At 41.1% G+C, this 17,816-nt stretch overlaps 1 protein-coding gene across 1 annotated transcript; it reads left to right on the top strand.

Moving 5' to 3' along the window:
• The first annotated feature begins 390 nt into the window (after window positions 1-390).
• On the top strand, window positions 391-17,134 carry AKIRIN1 (akirin 1). The gene is given in 6 exon segments (XM_074217587.1): window positions 391-777; window positions 779-813; window positions 10,770-10,910; window positions 12,501-12,635; window positions 14,605-14,676; window positions 15,523-17,134. Coding segments are annotated over 6 exon segments (564 nt in total). The 5' UTR covers window positions 391-607; the 3' UTR covers window positions 15,534-17,134.
• Window positions 17,135-17,816: the final 682 nt, after the last annotated feature.

Raw genomic sequence — 17,816 nt, forward strand, 5'->3', positions numbered from 1 at the left:
CGGCCGACCCCGGTCTCGCTGCCCGGGTCAGGGGTCACGGGGGCAACACCCAGGGGGTCCGGGCCGGAAAGGGCAGGCCGGGGTGTGGCGGCTCCCGGGTCCCCCCATCCCCCGCTCCCCGAGGCGGCCACGCGGCGCCCCCAGCACCGGCTTCCCCCCCCCAGGCTCGGGGTCCGCGCGGGACCCCAGCCCGGGAGCGCGGGGCATAGAGGGCGAGCCCTTGGGGGAGGGGAAGGGGGGAGGGGAGTCCGCCCCGGCTGTTGCTGGGTGACCCTGCCCTCTCTCTCCCCTCCTCCTCCCCCCGCCCTCCTCGGTCACCGGACGGTTCCATTTCCCCGGGAGGGGACTCCCGCGGCTGCAGCGGGCTCGGATGAGCGCTCCCGGGTGGCTGCGCCCGCCCGTCCCCCCCCCCGTGGTGAAGCGGCCTTCCTGACGTCACAGGGGCGGGGCCCGGCGGCGCTGCCGGGTGCGGGAGGCGCCATTGGAGCCGGCTCTGCCCGAGAGCCCGGAGCGGAGGCGCCGCAGCAGGTCGGGCCGAGTCGCCGCCGCCGCCCTCCTCGTCCTCCTCGTCCTCGTCCCCCTCGTCGCCGTCCTCCGGCCCCCGGGCATGGCGTGCGGGGCGACGCTGAAGCGGCCCATGGAGTTCGAAGCGGCGCTGCTGAGCCCCGGCTCGCCGAAGCGGCGGCGCTGCGCCCCCCTGCCGGGCCCCGCGCCGGGCCTGCGGCCCCCGGACACCGAGCCGCCGCCCCCGCCCCAGCTGCAGCCGCCGCCGCCGTCCCCCGCCCGGCAGCGACCGCCGCCTGCGGACCCCGGGTAACAGGGCCGGGCCCGGGAGCCGGGGGGAGCCGGGAGGGGCGGCCCCACGGGAGGGCCGCGGGGCGGGGGCAGGGCGGGCCGGGGCGAGATCGGGGGGCTCCCTGGGGAGCGCGCGGCGAGGGCCCCGGGCGCACCCCACCCCCACCTCCGCGCAGCCCGAGCGCCCGGCCCCATTTCTTTTGTTCGGAGATTTTTGCCGTGTTGAAGCTGGCTTGAAAGCCGTGAGCGCTCGAGGCTTGGGAAGTCTCCAGCCCCCTAGGATTGTTGTGATTGAGTCGTTGAGAAATGACGGAGAAAAGGGAGAAGCTGCGGTGGGGATCTCGGCGAAGGTCTGCCTTGATTCGCGTAGGAGCCAGAAACGCATAAAAACGAAATTGAGTTGGGTTCAAAGCACTTCCTGAAAGAGGAGTGTCAAAAAGAAGTCCTTGGGAAATAACCTCTAAGTGCTTAGTCTCCTGATTCCCTAATCTTACGGCCTCAGAGCTTCCTTAAACTCATCTCTCACCGTGGTTTTTTCCTTTAATCATCAAATTGTGCCATTTCTTTCTTGGGAGGAAAAAAAAAAAGATTCAATTCCTCTGACATTTCACCAACCTAATTCAAGCCCTCACCTTCACATCTAGATTTCTGCAGTAATTTTAGCTTAGTCCACCTGGCTTTGTGCTGTCAATCTTCCTAAGATATGATTTCATCCTCTCATGCCCTGCTACATCCTAGCATTACATCAATTAACCCAACAGGTTTCTCAGTTTTTCCAAGATTATACATGTGCAAGCCAAACTGGTATGCTTCCCATCCCTTAAATGATGATTCTTTTTCCCTTTTTTCATTCTGAGTTGATCTTATCATCACAAGGATGTTGCCCTTCCTATTTCTTTTTCTTAAACCAAGAGGTAACTTCATTGAAGGCAGAACTCAAAGCTCACTTCCATTAATCTAAACTACTCCCGCAATAATACCCTGCCTTAGCACTTAAGGTTCTGTTATCAAAGGGTTTTTTTTTTTAGTTTTTTTGCAAGGCAAAGGGGTTAAGTGGCTTGTCCAATGCCACACAGCTAGGTAATTATTAAGTGTCTGAGACAGGATTTGAACCCAGGTGCTCCTGACTCCAGGGCCAGTGCTCTAGCCACTGTGCCACCTAGCCACTCCTATCAAAGGTTTTAAAACTATCTCTACTTGCTTGAACAATGTCTTGGAATTTTTTTCTTTAATTGGTTCAGAGAATCCTGGGCTTGATGTTAAGAGTATTTCTGTGTGATCTTGCAGAAGTCTCTGTATACCTTTTGTGTGTTTCCTAATCTATAAAAAGTGGAAAATGAATGTCCCCCCCCACACTTCTCTTCATTCAGGCTAACATTTAACTGCTTTCTATATGCAAGACACCTATGCTAGGTTCTGGGAACACTTAAAATGAAAAAAGTGGTGCAGGCCCTGCCATCAACTTAAGAGAGGCACCAGGGACAGCCTACTCAAATAAGTAGAAGAAAGAGATATCAAAATAAAATCAGGGAACTACTCATACAGTCCAGTTTAACTGGAATAGAATACATTAAAACAAAAATGTAAAATAAGTCTAGAAATGTAGGTTAGAGTTCAATTGTGGTGTTTCTTAAATGCTAGGCTAAGGCATTTATACTTTATCCAAAGTAAATGGAGAACCATTGAAGGATTTTAAACAAGGAGTAGCAGGGCATTACCTGTGCTTTTTAGGTAGACTGTTTTAGTTTGCAGTAGGAAATACAGAAAAGGGAAGAGAATCTGAAATAGGGGGGAGACTAGTGAGAATCACACAAAAGGTGATAAAAAGACTCAGAAATACTATGGTGGCAATAGGAGTAGAGAAAAGGTCAAAGAAGGTAGAATTTATAGGAGCTTGTATCTTACTAGATGTGAGAGGTAAGAAATAACTCGGGTTTTGAGACTGGGAGACTAGTGGTATCTTCAAGAGAAATCAGGAAGTTGAGAGAAGGAACAGATTTAAGTGGGAAGACAAATTCCATTTTGGATATGCTGAGTATTTGTAGGACATCTAGGGAGGAGATGGGCAGCTGGAGATTTTGGGGATTAATTTAGTTCTGAAATGGGACTTTGGGGTATCAAGATAAGTTCCATAAAAATGACTCAAAAAACAGTGCTGAATTTAAAGGAATGATTACAATGTAAATGGTATTTAAGGAGTGTGTCTTCACTCTTTGGTTTTGTATTCCTCAGAATGCTGTGTTTAGAACTGTTCTAAAGTCAGGAGATGCTTAGCATATTAAATTTGATGCCATCAAGGAATTCTAGTGTGGACCCAGGAAAACATATTTGGTTTGAGGACCAACCTAGTTGAATTGGAAGAGGCTTCTCACCACTCTTGGGATCCTGTATAAGATTATGGATTTAGAGCTAGAAAGAATGTTTGAGGTTGTCTGGTCCAACCCCCCCCCCCCCCCCCCCCCCCCCCCCCCCCCCCCCCCCCCCCCCCCCCCCCCCCCCCGATAAAGAAACAACCCCAGAGTGATTGTGCTCAAGGATGTGCACAAGTAATTAGAAAGAGGCAGGATTGGAATCCATGTTTCTTGATTCTATGTCTGTTGTATCTTGCTGGGTGATGACTTGTTTCTTTTTGGGAGGGTGATGACTTTTTGAGCCACAGGAGCTCTACCAAGCAGAGGGGTTGTAACTGACATCAGTGGGGAGACATGCCCATATAGGATCATAAAATCTCCAAACTGGAGGAGACTTGACCCAAAGTTGAACATAAATCCCCAGTGAAACTGACCATTCTTGGCTTTGAAGATCCCTAGCATTTCTACTCATTGTTCCTAGTTATGGTTTCTTAAATGTCACTTACAAGTTTGAAGCAGCCCTGCAGATATTTGGTGATCATCTCCAAGGCTTCTTCTGTCAAGGCTAATCGTCCTCAGTGCTTTCAGTTAATCCTCTATGACAGGGGTGGGCTATCTCTTTTTTTCCTGCCAAGAGCTATTTGGATATTTATAACATCATTTTCTGGTCAAACGTAATTAATTCACCCCTAAAAAGCTACTTAGGTTTATTGAATTTCAAATCCCTACCTGTGGTTGCCTTGACAACACCAGACAATAACACCCACAGGCCAGGAGATTCCCTGCCCCTGCTCTATGGTATGGTCTCTAATCCTTTCACCAGTCTGGTTAACCTGATATTCCCCAGTAGTATCCTTCCTAAAATCCAGTACAGAAAGCAGGAGCTCTATTATCACCTCCATTCTGGATATTTGACTTTGATTTATGTAGCCTAAAATGGATTAAGTTCTTTTGTCTACCATATTACATGGTTGGTTAGTGTAGCTCACCATCCACTAAAACTCCTAGCTTTTTCCCCCTCATGAATTAATTAATGTCTTGCCACTTCTTTCTATCTTATATTTAGTTAATTGATATTAATGTTAGTCTTAAAGTGAGCCTACAGCTTGAAGATCCATTCTAGCTAGCTGTTTAATTATTTATACTGGAAATCTTTTGTTTAAGTTCAGTAATGAGATAACACAAAATTATTGATGGCTCACTGTTCAGGGTATATTTGTGTATGAGTGGAACTGTTGGAATTTAAGAAAGAAAACTTTTTATTCCAGAGTGGAGACCTGAAAGCACATGGAATGAAAATGGTAGTAGTTTTTTTACTGCATGTACAAATAAAAACCAACCTCACAACAAACGAATTTCTAAATCAGTAATTCTTTGCCAGTATTCCAGATTGGCAACAGTTATTTAAAGATTTCAACTTAAGAGTTGTCAAACTTCACCAAAAAAATTTAACTCATTTTCATAAAAATTTGAAAAAAATATGCCATACAACTTTTTTTCTGAGAAAAAAAATTATAATATCAAACAATATGGTATCTTTAAATTAAAAGTGAATCTGTCATTTTTCCTCAAGGGTATGACTATTGGTTCACTGAACACCAAAAATGACCATTTCGTGTCCAATACTTCCATCTTTACTGTGATGTGTAGACCACTGGGCTTGTTCCAGGAATCTTTGAACTTCATACAGACTGTTTATGGGATCCAATAGAATATCCCATTGCCAGGTAGTACAAGAATTATTGAATTCAGTGATTCCATTATTGCCTCTTCCAGGAAGAAGGGATTTTTTCTTTTTAACAAAACCCTTTAGTGCTTTGTATAAGCTTATGAAGATTAGACTTTGTATAACTTATGAAGATTAGACTTTTGGGTAATACATTGGAAGATATTATTAGCATTCTGTAGTATGCTTTTTTTAATTTAAAATCATTTCTAAATACAGATTGTTTCCTCTCTTGATCTAGATGAAATTTCAGATTGATAATGGTCAATCTTTTGGAGTGCAAGGGATTTGTCTTCTCAATTTATTCACCTTGTAACTGCAGTGGCAGCTGGTAGTTGATGAAAGACCTTCTGTTCTCTAGAGCATTTGTTCTCCTCACACTTGTCTTTTCTTGTCTTTGCATTTCTTTACATATTTGTGCTGAATCTGACAATTCTTTGGTCTTGGGACAAAAGAGGGGAGGACTCATAGTTTCAATGAGCCAAAATTAGAGTCTTTTAAAACTATTGAATGAAATCTCTGCTAATCTTATGTTCTTTTAGACTATTTAGCCAAGAATGGTGAGTATACATGATTTAGACTAAATCTGTTTATAAATCTGAATCCCTTGTATACATTTTCAAAATTGGAAACTGAATACTTGGAATTTATTGGAGGATTAGAGAACCCAGGTACAGGTAGAGAATTAAAGTGAGAGAGAAAGAGAATGTGTGTGTGTGTGTGTGTAGTATTTCAAAGCTTGGCATAGGTATAGAGCTGGTTCATATTCTTTTTGTATTAACACCTTATATCCATATAGTTCTGTTTCACAAATATCAAACTATCCTGGGCTTGGTGATGGGTAACCAGAGATGGACCATGATTATCTCATTGTCTCCTCTCCCCTCTGGGATACATCGTGCAACTCTGTATGATCCAAGATAAAATCTGGTATGAACAAAGGAGGATAATAAACATCTATATTGATTGTTAAGTAACACCTTTGGTGTATGTAGCATTTTTTTAAAGTATTTTATTACATTTGTGAAGCATTTTTCCTGAAATAATCCTATGAATTTGGTATAGTAGTTGGTCTTATCTCCACTTTATAGTTGAAGAAATTGAGGCTCAAAGAGTAGTGACCTGCCTAGGGTCCTGATGAGCTGGCTCTGACTTCGGCTCTGTCTCTGATCCTGAGGCGGGAGGGACTGTGGGCTCAAGAAGTATCCTGGCCAGGCATGCTCAGCTCCTCAAAACTTTTTTGTAAAAGTAGTAAGAATAGCTTACATTTCTATAGCACTTTAACATCTAAGGAGTACTTCTTAGCTTATAGTAAACTTGTACAGTAGGTGAATAATGCAATAGTGTCTCCATTTTATTTATTTATTTATTTTTAGGGGGGTTTTTTTGCAAGGCAATGGGGTTAAGTGGCTTGCCCAAGGCCACACAGCTAGGTAATTATTAAGTGTCTGAGGTCTGATTTGAACTCAAAGTCTCCTGACTCCAGGACTGGGCCTCTATCCACTGCACCACCTAGCTTCCCCTGTGTCTCTGTTTTTATCTGAGAAAACTGAGACCCTGTCTTACCTGACAAGCTTTGTTGAAGACTACAAACTACTGAAGGTCAGAGCTGGGGTTCTCATAGTGCTCTTTCTCTTGCAGCTTTCTGCAATTTGTTTTACTAATGAAGTGCATATGCTTAATGAGGATCATCTACATTTCAGGGTCCCTACTCACTTTGAAAGACAGTAAAAATCAGGACTAGAAAGCTCATTTTGTTCATTTATTCCTTCAACAAATAAAGCTGGTTTTACTTACCTCCTTAGACCTTCTCTAGCTGTAAAATCCTGGGAGTCCTCTTTCAGTCTTGTATATAAGTGCTTTACAAATGCTAGTTATTTATTAATTGTCTCGCTAAGACCAACACTACATGTTGTGGAGGAGACAGAAAATAAGGCAGTCACTGCTCTCATAGAGCTCAAAGTATAGTAGAGGAGAAAAGCATTTATATAAATAGTCACAATATAAGATATCATGTGCAGGCCAGTAGAGAAGTATACAGGGCTGTGTTCAGAGATAGAAGAGACTCTTCATCCTGGAGGCACCAGGGCAGTAGGGCAGCAGAGGCAGAATGCTGTGATGGAACAAAACAACCTATGTGCTGTGTTGCCAAGGGCAAGTAATTTCACTTCTGAGCTTTGACTTTTTGTTTGAACTTAAGGTGCTGAATTATGCTTGTGATTTTTTTTTTCAGAATAGAATTTGACAGGTTTAAAAGGTAGAGTAGAAATTAGTAGTGATTGGTGAAAGCATGAATATCCCTCAAATATCATCTTATCACTTATATTAGTATTTAGCTAACTTACCCTAGTTTACTGAAAGAATTAGAATTAGGTTACTCTTTATCTAGTGTGTTCAGAATCAAAAGAAAAATGCCTTTCATTGATCCTAGTTAAACCAGTGAATAGATTATTCATTAGAAACTACAAGATCCAAGAACATATGAGACATTTAGAGGAAGAGCAGTTGGCAATACCTAATAGGCAATTTTTTCCTAACTCATTCACATATTGTTTTATGGTTTATAAAGCCCTTCAATATGATGAAAAAGTGGGAAGTAAAATACTTGAGGGTAGAAGTGGAGAAAAATATCCTGAGGTAAGCAGTGTTTATATGGAAATAAACTGAAGCATTCAGGAGATACTGGAGAATGTAAATTTTACATTGTAAAGGAAACAACCTGAGAGAAGTTGTGGTTAAACAAGTTGAAGTATTGTTGAACTTTGAACACTCACTTAAAAATTAAAATTGATTATAATACAGGTTATATCAGAGAACCAGAACAGTACTTGTTGGGCTATGTAAAAGTATAATATATACTTTTCTTTTTCTCATAAGCAATGATTATTCTCAGGATCATTACTGATAATCTTTAATCCATGAATTTACCAGTATAAGTATTTCTCTACCATCACAGATTGCATCCCCTCTCTGACCTTTTCATTCTGTGCCAGTTGTGTACATAAATGTTCCATCTACCCCATGCATGGGAGGCTTTATTCATGCTTTCTTTTCTCCCTGGCCTCTTTCCCCCAATTTCATTGTAACACTTGAGCTTTCTATCTATCTGTGCCACAGTAGCTGCCCCATTTCTGTTCCTGGATTTCTTCATTGATATCTTTAATATAGCTTCTTGCATGTACAGGTCATTGGTGGTAACATAACTGAAGTTTGGTTTGTTATTTCATGAGTTCCAGGCATATATCATCACTAGGAGATTTTTTAGAGAAATGGGCTTTGGCTGCTGCAGTAAGCGATTTGGCATGAATGAAGTGTCCAGTTTCTTGATGTGATCTAGCTTTCATATCCTCCCCAATTCTGGAACCAACTCATTGTCCATCTGCATGTCTCTTTAGGATCTTGATAGGCTAATCACTAACAGTCAATAACCTAGGGAACAGAGGAAGGGAGAATAATGTGAAACTCAAAACCTTAACTAAAAATGGTTGAAAATTATCTTTTTTTTTTTACAAGGCAAACGGAGTTAAGTGGCTTGCCTAAGGCCACACAGCTAGGTAATTATTAAGTGTCTGAGACTGGATTTGAACCCAGGTACTCCTGACTTCAAGGCCGGTGCTTTATCCACTACACCAACTAGCCGCCCGAAAATTATCTTTGCATTTAATTGGAAAAATGAAAAAACAAAATATTGGGAGAGACCCCAGAAAAATCAATAGCCAGTAAACTTTTATAAAGCTCCTAGTGTGTTCCAGATACCATACTAATTTCTGAGGATACAAATGTGAAAAGGGGGACTTTAGGGACTTGAGGACAGTCAATGGGAGAGACAACAACAACAAAAAAGATCAAAAGCAAAGGGGGTGAGGAAATGGTGGAGTCCAAAATGATTGCAATTGGGTGGATAATGAAGAGATAACTGAAGAAATTGTAAGATTCTTTTAAAAGAAGTATTGTGGTATAGTGAGATTTAGTTTTGGAAAACTAAAATTAAAATCCTGTCTCTGCTACTTACTGTCTTATTGATCCTCAAGCAGATTCTTCTTAGGTCTCAGTTTCTTCATCTTTAAAATGGGAGGACTAGAAGAGATGATCTCTAAGGACCTCTTCCAAGTCTAAAACCTATCAATCTAAATGCTTAACTTGCTCAGCATTCCTTGTTGTCATTGCACATGGAGATTAGTAATTATATTATAGCCAATCTTTAATTGACTTAACTTTAATTTAATTGACTTAATTAACTTTAATACTAGATATTTATATAAAACTTTTAATACTAGATATTTATATAAAACTTAAGATTTTCACCTTACTCTGCATTCATTATCTCATTCAAACCTCTCAGCATCCTGTGAGGTAGGATCTACAGTTATTATCCTCATTTTACAGATGAGAAAACCAAGGCTTACAGAGCTTCTTATTTGCCCATGGACTCACAGCTTGTAGGTGTCAGAGGTGAGATTTGAATCTAGGCCTTTTTGACTGAAGGCTGTCATATTACCCACTTAATGTCCTTGCTCTTTCAGTATTTTGAGTCTATACAAAATGTAGATCATCTTGTGACTCCAGGGACCCTGTTGCAATTCACAATTTTTTTTAACTCCTCACTTAATGCAGGCAGCTTAGTAGACAGTGGTAGACCCTTCAGCCAAGTATTGCTCACTATAGCCATACAGTGAGATGGGCTTTTAGGTAGTATGAAATAACTGAACATCCTGCTCGCTTCCCTTCTTCACATTACACATATCCTTTGCTTTACTGGGTCCCTATACTATAACTTAAATTCTCAACATCACCAGTGTAGTTCCTCATCAAGAAAAGTCTGGAAGCCCTGCTGTAAATAGTACCTAGCTGGGCTGTTCAGCATTTTGTTAGGCTTGGGCTCTATAGTCAAAGAAAAATGGGAAATGGAGGTTTCTGCCTGAGGATGAAAGGATAAGAAAAGAATGAGAGGAGTAAGAAAATTGTGCTACACTCTGGGAGGTAAACCAGTTCAAGATGGGTCCTCACTTGATCCCTCCTATGTGTGCAGACTTAAGGAGTGTTTGGCAAACCTTAAAGCATTATCTCAAACTCTATTACTGCATTGTTCATTTGTTAGATGAGGGTGTTAGAATTATTCAAAATGGAGATCTTGCCTTTGGATGCTCCATAAATTGGAATTGATCATAATGTGGGACATGTTGTATCTCAGAGAAATAAAAGGAGGGGAAAGATGTGCAATATAATAATCACAATAATAACCTTTTTAGAAAGCACATATATGCTTTTAGAAAATGCCCCAGATTTAGTTAGACAAAGGAAACCTTGGTTCTTTCTCTCATGCTGAACCTAGATATGCTTAACCGTTTGACTGTCTAGTGAAGAAACCTATGGTCCCCTCCTCAGAATCAAGGTTTTATCAGAATATACCAAAAACAAAAAAAGATAACCCACCCTAGATCAGGGATGGAGAATCTTTTTTTCTGCCAAGGGCCATTTGTATATTTATAACATCATCTGTGACCATATAAAATTATCAATTTAAAAATAAGCCTGTTCTGTATTTAGTCAAATATTTAACTAATTCATTCTTTAAAAGTACCTAGATTGGGTGGCTAGGTGGCACAATGGATAGAGCACCGGTCCTGGAGTCAGGAGTACCTGAGTTCGAATCTGGCCTCAGACACTTAATAATTACCCCATTGCCTTGCAAAAAAAAACTAAAAAAATTTTTAAAAAAGGCACGCCTAGATTTATTGAATTTCGAGTCCCACCTACAGTTGTCTTGGCAGTGCCAGTCCAAAAGATTTTGTGGGCCTTAATACAGCCTACGGGCCCTGCCCTAGATTAAGACACCAGACATTAAAAATTAAAGGAGAAGGATACAGTGTTTTCTTTTTTTTTCTTTTTTTTATTAGAGCAAATATTTCAGAACATCAAACAAGAATATAGCCGCTATCAGAGGTGGAGACAATTAGAAGTTGTCCTTAATCAGAGTGAAGCCTGTACTTCAGAGGGTCAGTCCCACTCTTCAGGACTTACAGCACCAAGCTCACCAGGTAAGAAAGGGACAGGTTTAAAATTCCATTTGTTTAATGGTACCTATGATAGGGCTTTCATTGAACTCCAGATTTAGTAACAATTTATGTTAATAAGACAGTATTAGGTCTACTAACATATGCATATGTATCCATTTGGGAGAAATATTTTTGCATTTCCCAGTAGGGTTGCCCAGTAGCTGTTAAAAATTAGAGGGATCAGGTATACTTGATAGATACCTTTCTTTCTATATAGTCATATCCCACAAAAGATAGTACAGACCAGTGATGGCTCACTGTAAAACCATTAATATGTTACTAGCAAACACTGATGAAAAGTGATGAAACCTAACTGTAATATTGTTACTGGAGGATTCATTCCCCCTCGTCCCCAACTTTATTTTGCCCTAGGTATTTTCATTGAACCAATAAATCATATTTGTCAGGGTCTGCTTGTCTTTGCACCAGCCAGATGCTCAGTACTGTTTCTTTGAATTACTAGAATATACTGGGGTAATAAACTGCATGTTATTTCTAGTAGTGTTTTTACATTGTTTAATATTATTGGTAATCTAAGACCTGCATAGAATTGTAGTTTAATGTACTCTTTCAACCTAGTTTCATAAGAATGGAGTGACCATTTGTCACAGAATTCCCATTTCACACAGGGGTTGTATTATAGGATCATCCGAGATTCCTTTCAGTCTCTTACTTAGAAACTGATTTTGAAGTGGAGATGGTGATAATGAGTTACTTTTTTAGTTTTTCAGAGATGATTCCATTATATATTTATGCTAAGAACTTTCCTATTCTCCAAGTTTAATAGAAAGCATTTAATTTATTGGTGACTTTGGTAACATGGTATCAGCCACTTCATATTATTGATCATCTTGGTCAGCCCTCTTCACTCCCTGAACCTCAGTTTCCTTACATTAAGAAATTGGAGGGCGGCTAGGTGGCACAGTGGATAGAGCACTGGCCTTGGAGTCAGGAGTACCTGAGTTCAAATCTGGCCTCAGACACTTAATAATTACCTAGCCGTGTAGCCTTGGGCAAGCCACTTAACCCCATTGCCTTGCAAAAAAAAAAACTGGAAAAAAAAGAAGAAATTGGACTAGTTTATCATAGAATCATGGATATCAAGGCCAGCCCTATATTTGAGTCACTTATGAGATATTCAAACCTAGTCTTCTTCCCACTACACAACCCTTCCTTTTCCCAGAGGTCTCCTTCTGCTTTGTTTGTCACGGTCTCGTTTTTGCTTTAAAATATAATCTATTTTAAGTTTTTTGAATCTTTTCTATAATATTAGAGGATTAAATGTTTGGCACATTTTATCTTAGAGCCATTCTCTCAGGCTATACTTGCAAAACCATTTGCAGTTCTTAGCCTTTAGTATATGTACTCTCAATCAATCTCAGTAACCTTATGAATTAAGCAGGACCCAAATTTTCAACCACATTCTGCATATGAGGAAACTAGGGCTCACTGATATGCCCCAAGGTCTCATGGCTCAGAAGGGGCAAGACATGAAACTGCTCTTTATCTAAGCTTTGGAACTAGAGTGAGAGCTCAACAGCTCCATGGGCTCCTTGTTTTTTCTTTGTTTAGGTTCATCCTGGATGAAAAAGGACCAGCCAACATTTACATTACGACAAGTGGGAATATTGTGTGAACGTCTCTTAAAAGACTATGAAGATAGAATTCGGGAGGAATATGAGCAAATCCTCAATACAAAATTAGCAGGTGAGTTGAGGCAGTGCTTTTATTGATGCCATTATAACTATCTGTGAATAGTAACTATCATAGTGTTTTCACTGGTACAGGTATGCGGTTTTTGTTTTGTCATTTAAGGTATCAAATTTGCCTGCTGAGGCACATGATAGTGCTTTAATTTTTCTAGTTCTTGATCTCCTATTGTGCACATAAATATCCTGTGTGTGCAAAGTCACCTAGCTATTGATTTGACCTGTTGGTGTGAATGACAAGGAGTGTGTTGTGGCACTTGTTCAGCTCTTGCACTTTATAAATACATGGCAGGGGCTGCCCCCCAACTACCCCTCCAACCTGGAGCTCAGACCGTTCTGGTCAGACTACAGTGAGCTTCCTGGTAGAGATGGAGGCAGAGGCAGGAGCAATTTAGGGACTGAGATTGAGACAGAACCTCCTGTCCTCAGACTCCTCAGTTTTCTTACCTTGCATTTGGATAGTACCTTATTGTCATAAATGTGCTGTGGTGGTATTATGTGATATATAGGGAAGTAAAAAATTCTAAGTGAAATTAAAGGAATGTGTTATGCGAGAAATGAGCAGTGCTTTTAGGAAAAGGAGTACTTTATGAAGTCCTAAAATAAATAATTTTTAATTCAACATAGAACATAATAGTTAGCCAGGAAAAAATTTGGAGAAAAGATTTGAGTTTGAGGATTTAAATAGATAGCTTCTCTCCAGTATTTCAAAACACCACCCTTAGCCACAGTCAAATTCTCTACCTGCATAGAATTTAGAATTGGAGAGAGACTTTAGGATCATCTAATGAGGAAGCTTGAAACCCAGGAAGTGGGTCTCAGTGACTTTCCCATGCTGTGCAGCTAACATGGAAGAGCTGGGATAGAAGCTCAGGCTCTCCATTCTTAATCAAGTCCACTTTCCCCTCTACCTCCTAGGCTGCTTTAATTATCTTCTCTGCCTAGATTCCTGCCGTGTTTTGTAGTCAAACCTTCCTCTGTGTAATGTCACAGGTCTTTATTTAGTCTGTATCATAATTGTCCACTAGGGTCAGGAGGTTCCCTAGCCCAGTGAGTCACTATCAGGGTTACACCACTGGCAGACCTGAGAATGAAGGGGGACTGTGGAGTGTGGGGAAAGTAAAGAGGGGGTGGGGTGGGAAGGAGTCACAGAGAAAAGAGACACTTGGCAGGAGGGGTGAGTGCCAAGACGGTTGGCTCAGGCATCCTTTCCTAGCTCTCATTTTCTATATTCTTCCCTTCACACACTAGCTGAGGGACAGAGCAGATGACTTTCTGAGCTTTTATGAGTCTCTGACAGCCCTCTTCCCATTGACTGCATGTTCAGTTATTTATTCCTCACCCTCTCCTTTTACTCCCATTCAGGTCAGCCCCCTTTCTGCCCCTTGTCCTCTTGTCCAACTTATGGCACTAAGCCCTCCTCTGCTTTCCTTCCCTGTGCTCCCTTGTTTCTGCTGGGACACCTTCCTGCTTTCCAGTCTCTTTCACCTTGGAAACTCCCTCTCCAAAGAATCTTTTCCCGGTCACCTGGGAATTGGCTAACAGGGTTTTTCACTGTTATTTGCCCTGCTAACCATCTTCCCTTCACCCTCTGATATTCCCTCATCTTGGGATCTGTGTGGAGAAAGTAGTGATGCAAAAAGGGGGTCAAGCTTGCAGAGTTTGTCTTGATCAGTGTTCTCTAGAATGTACACTGTCAGTGCATGTTCTGTTTATGAAGACACTCAGCAAATGTTTGCGCTTAAAGACAATGAGAGGCAGTTAGAAAAATACACTCTTTCACATGACAGAAGACCAAAGTGAGCACCAGGCAACTGGCCATGAAGTCTTCTAGAGGAAGGGGCAGGTCCTAGGCTATAGGAGGACTGGCGGGCTTGGAGACCAACTTGAATGTGGGGAAAGGAGTCTGTGGAGTTGATTAGAACCCTGAGATTCAATGCATGGAACGGTATCTTTTCCCCTCATAGAACAATATGAATCTTTTGTGAAATTCACACATGATCAGATCATGCGACGATATGGGACAAGGCCAACAAGCTGTAAGTGATTCCTCTGACTCATTTGTCAGGGTCATCTTTATCTTTTCTTTTTCCAAACATTCTAAAGAGTAAAGATTTTTACATTGTGTGCCCTAGACCCATAGGGTCTGCTGAGGGCTGTGGTGAAACTGGGCCAGGCCCCTCTGCAACACAAGGTGTCAGGTGATTTAATACCCCAGCCCTATTAGGGCAGATGCCTTTTCCCTCTCATTGCTGTGAATGCTGTATGAAAAGGCAATTAAACCCTCCCAAGAAATCCACATTATGCTTTTTCAACTTTAAACCCATCAGTTTGGTCCTTTGACTTAATTTTTTCATGCAGTGCTCAGGATTTCTTGATTAAGAAGATTGTGGACCTTGCAGATAACTAAAGTTTACTTGAGTGCATCCAGGGGTCTGTGATTTACTCAGTATGGGTGCTCCCTCCATCAGGTTAGACTTGCAGTGCTCCTTTACTTTAGGAGATGGTCATCTTGAACTGCTGGGGCTCAGTTCCTTCCCTAGTGTCCAATTGATCCTCTGGCAGAGGAGTTTCTCCAAACTTACCTTAGAAGGCTCTTGGGAAAACAGACCCAAGGATAGAACTTACACCACTGACACAGCATTTAAGAGCCTAGTAGCACAATGAGACATCGATGGATGGAGGACATTGGTGGAGACCTAAAGTTCTAAAGTAGAGAAAGTGCAGAAGAGATGGGCCCAAGTTCATTTGATTAAATCTTGAGAATTTTCCTTCCAGTGAGTAGTAAAACCTGTATGCCATAGTGTTCTGCCCATATTCCCATTTGTATAACAAGGAAGTGCCACGCTGTATTTTTACTGATAACTACTACTCTCTTTTTGCAGATGTGTCTTGAATTTTCTTTGCATATCTGGGTACCTGGTCTGACCTCAAGAGATGGCTGCTGTACACTTTTGCAACTGGTTTGATATCACATTTCAGCTCCAACTTTGCATCCTGAGAACACTTAAAATATCTCTGCAGGTCCATTTTTATATAACTTGAAAGACCTTGAAACTTTCTGGTTGCCACAAAGCATAACTTTCTTTTCTGCTCAGCCAATAAACAGCTGTGCCCTACCATGAGATATTTCCCAAACACAAAATACATGGAGCAGCAGTTTAGCAACGTAAGCCTTTATTGGCGCTAAGCAGATGGAACGTCTCCCCAAGCCCAGTTTTGTAAGGGGCGTGCATGTGTGTGCGTGTGGGTGTGGGTATGCACGCGTGTGTGTGTTATGTGTGTGTGTGCACCAGTGCTTGTGAGAGTGACTGGATGTGTGTATGTGGCTGTGTTTTTTAAGTTATTATTTGTACTGTGCAAATTTTCTGATCTTGGGGATCCTGGCTGTGAATTTGATGCACGACAATTATGGTTAGAAGCATTTTTTTGGTCTACAAGGATCAATAATGTTTCGGTGACCATAGAAGTTATAACCGTGGATTGTTTTGTGTGTAGCTATTATTGTTAAATACAGGGACTATTTTCAGGCACAGAATATTAATCATAATTTAGGTTGGACAATAGATGTGATTATGATAACAGAGAGAGGTTTTTGTGCTAGTAGGTTTTATATACAGCATGGAATTAGTACAAGCTGGAGAAAGGATCATTTGACCTATGGACTCGGCCTAGCCGTGCTAAGAAAACACCTTGACTCCAAGCCTTAAAATACCCACGTGGAGTCTGCAGCTCAAAGCGGCTTGTGTGCTTATTTACACAACCAGGAGCTCCACCAACACTTTAGACCTCTCAGAAGAAAAGGCTTCCCCAAGAGCAGTAGGTTTTGCTTATCTCAATGTCACACAAGTTGAATGAGGGTGGCCCTGCTTGGTCCAGCTTTGTATTGTTACAGTTAGTAATAGTACATTCTTCTTGGGTCATTAGACTAGAAACAGAACTTCTGATCCCATATTCAGGTTTTTCCAAATTCTTCCAAGATGTTTCAGTGCTTGGCTGCTTGGATTTTTTTTAGGGGGTGCAACCCCTGCCCTGAGTTGATAACATGCTGTTCTTCTCCTTTGAATTTCCAAGGTCGAAGGACAGAAAGTAACCTCTCTTTTGAGGAGGTGGCAGTTCAGTGTACTTTTTTTTACTGTGACTTGTCAAGGACCATATTCCACAGCAATGCCTTGTTTCATTTATTATTGTTTCTTGAAAGTTAAATGTTTTTAGTTCAAAAATAGGCTAGAATTTTAAATTAGGGCTTATTTTGAAAAAATGCTGAGTTTAGTTCAAATGTATGCCAATGCCTTTGGGGTGAATAATATTCAGAGACAATTGTTCTTTATCAGACGGCATAGAGAAACCTTTTGGAATAGTCACATTTGCAGATTGCCTATTGATGAATGTCTTTGACTTAAATCTAACCAAAAAACTACAATGTTATCCTTTGTACATTTTCATTATATAGTGTTAACGAGCTTAGTTGCAAACCAATAAAATACTTAAGCTATTTGTTTATCTTGCCTTCTTAAATTGTTATCAAACATTTTTTGAATTTATATGATTGTTATAGGAGGCTGCTGTAATTTCCCATGTTTGATATGAGATTTTGTTTTTTCTCCCCCAGCCTAGGGTGATCTTTAATGATTAAAAAATGGTTTTATTTGTTTTGAGGATTATTGCTTCATATCTATTCTTCCTCCAAGTGACAGTGGCTACCAGTAGCAATTGGGAAGTAAGATCTTTTAGAAAGTTAGCTTCTTGAGGATAAAAACCTCATTTATCTTGATTTCTGTCAGGGCCAAGCATAATATAGTTCCATAGATATGTAGTAATAATACCCTGCTCAATTATTGATCATTCAAATGTTTACAAGAACTTGGAGATCATTGAGTTCAACTTCACTGTTTTATAAATAAGGAAACTTTGACCTAGACATGGAAAATCATTTGCCCATGGTTAAACAGCTGGGAACTTTGAGCCAAGGCCTACTAACTCAAAACCCCATTTTCTTTTTGGGTAAAATAAGTGTCCATACCACATGTGGGTGGGCAAGGACTTGTTACCCTCAGATGAAAAGGTACATTCATAGCTAAAAGGTAATTTCTCTCCAAGATATCTTTCAATTCAACTCTACAAATGACTTGAAATTGAGGGATAATAAGGAATATAAGTGGGGAAAAAGGAAAGGCTA

Source organism: Macrotis lagotis, chromosome 1 (assembly GCF_037893015.1).
Source record: "Macrotis lagotis isolate mMagLag1 chromosome 1, bilby.v1.9.chrom.fasta, whole genome shotgun sequence".
NCBI classification, from domain to species: domain Eukaryota; kingdom Metazoa; phylum Chordata; class Mammalia; order Peramelemorphia; family Peramelidae; genus Macrotis; species Macrotis lagotis.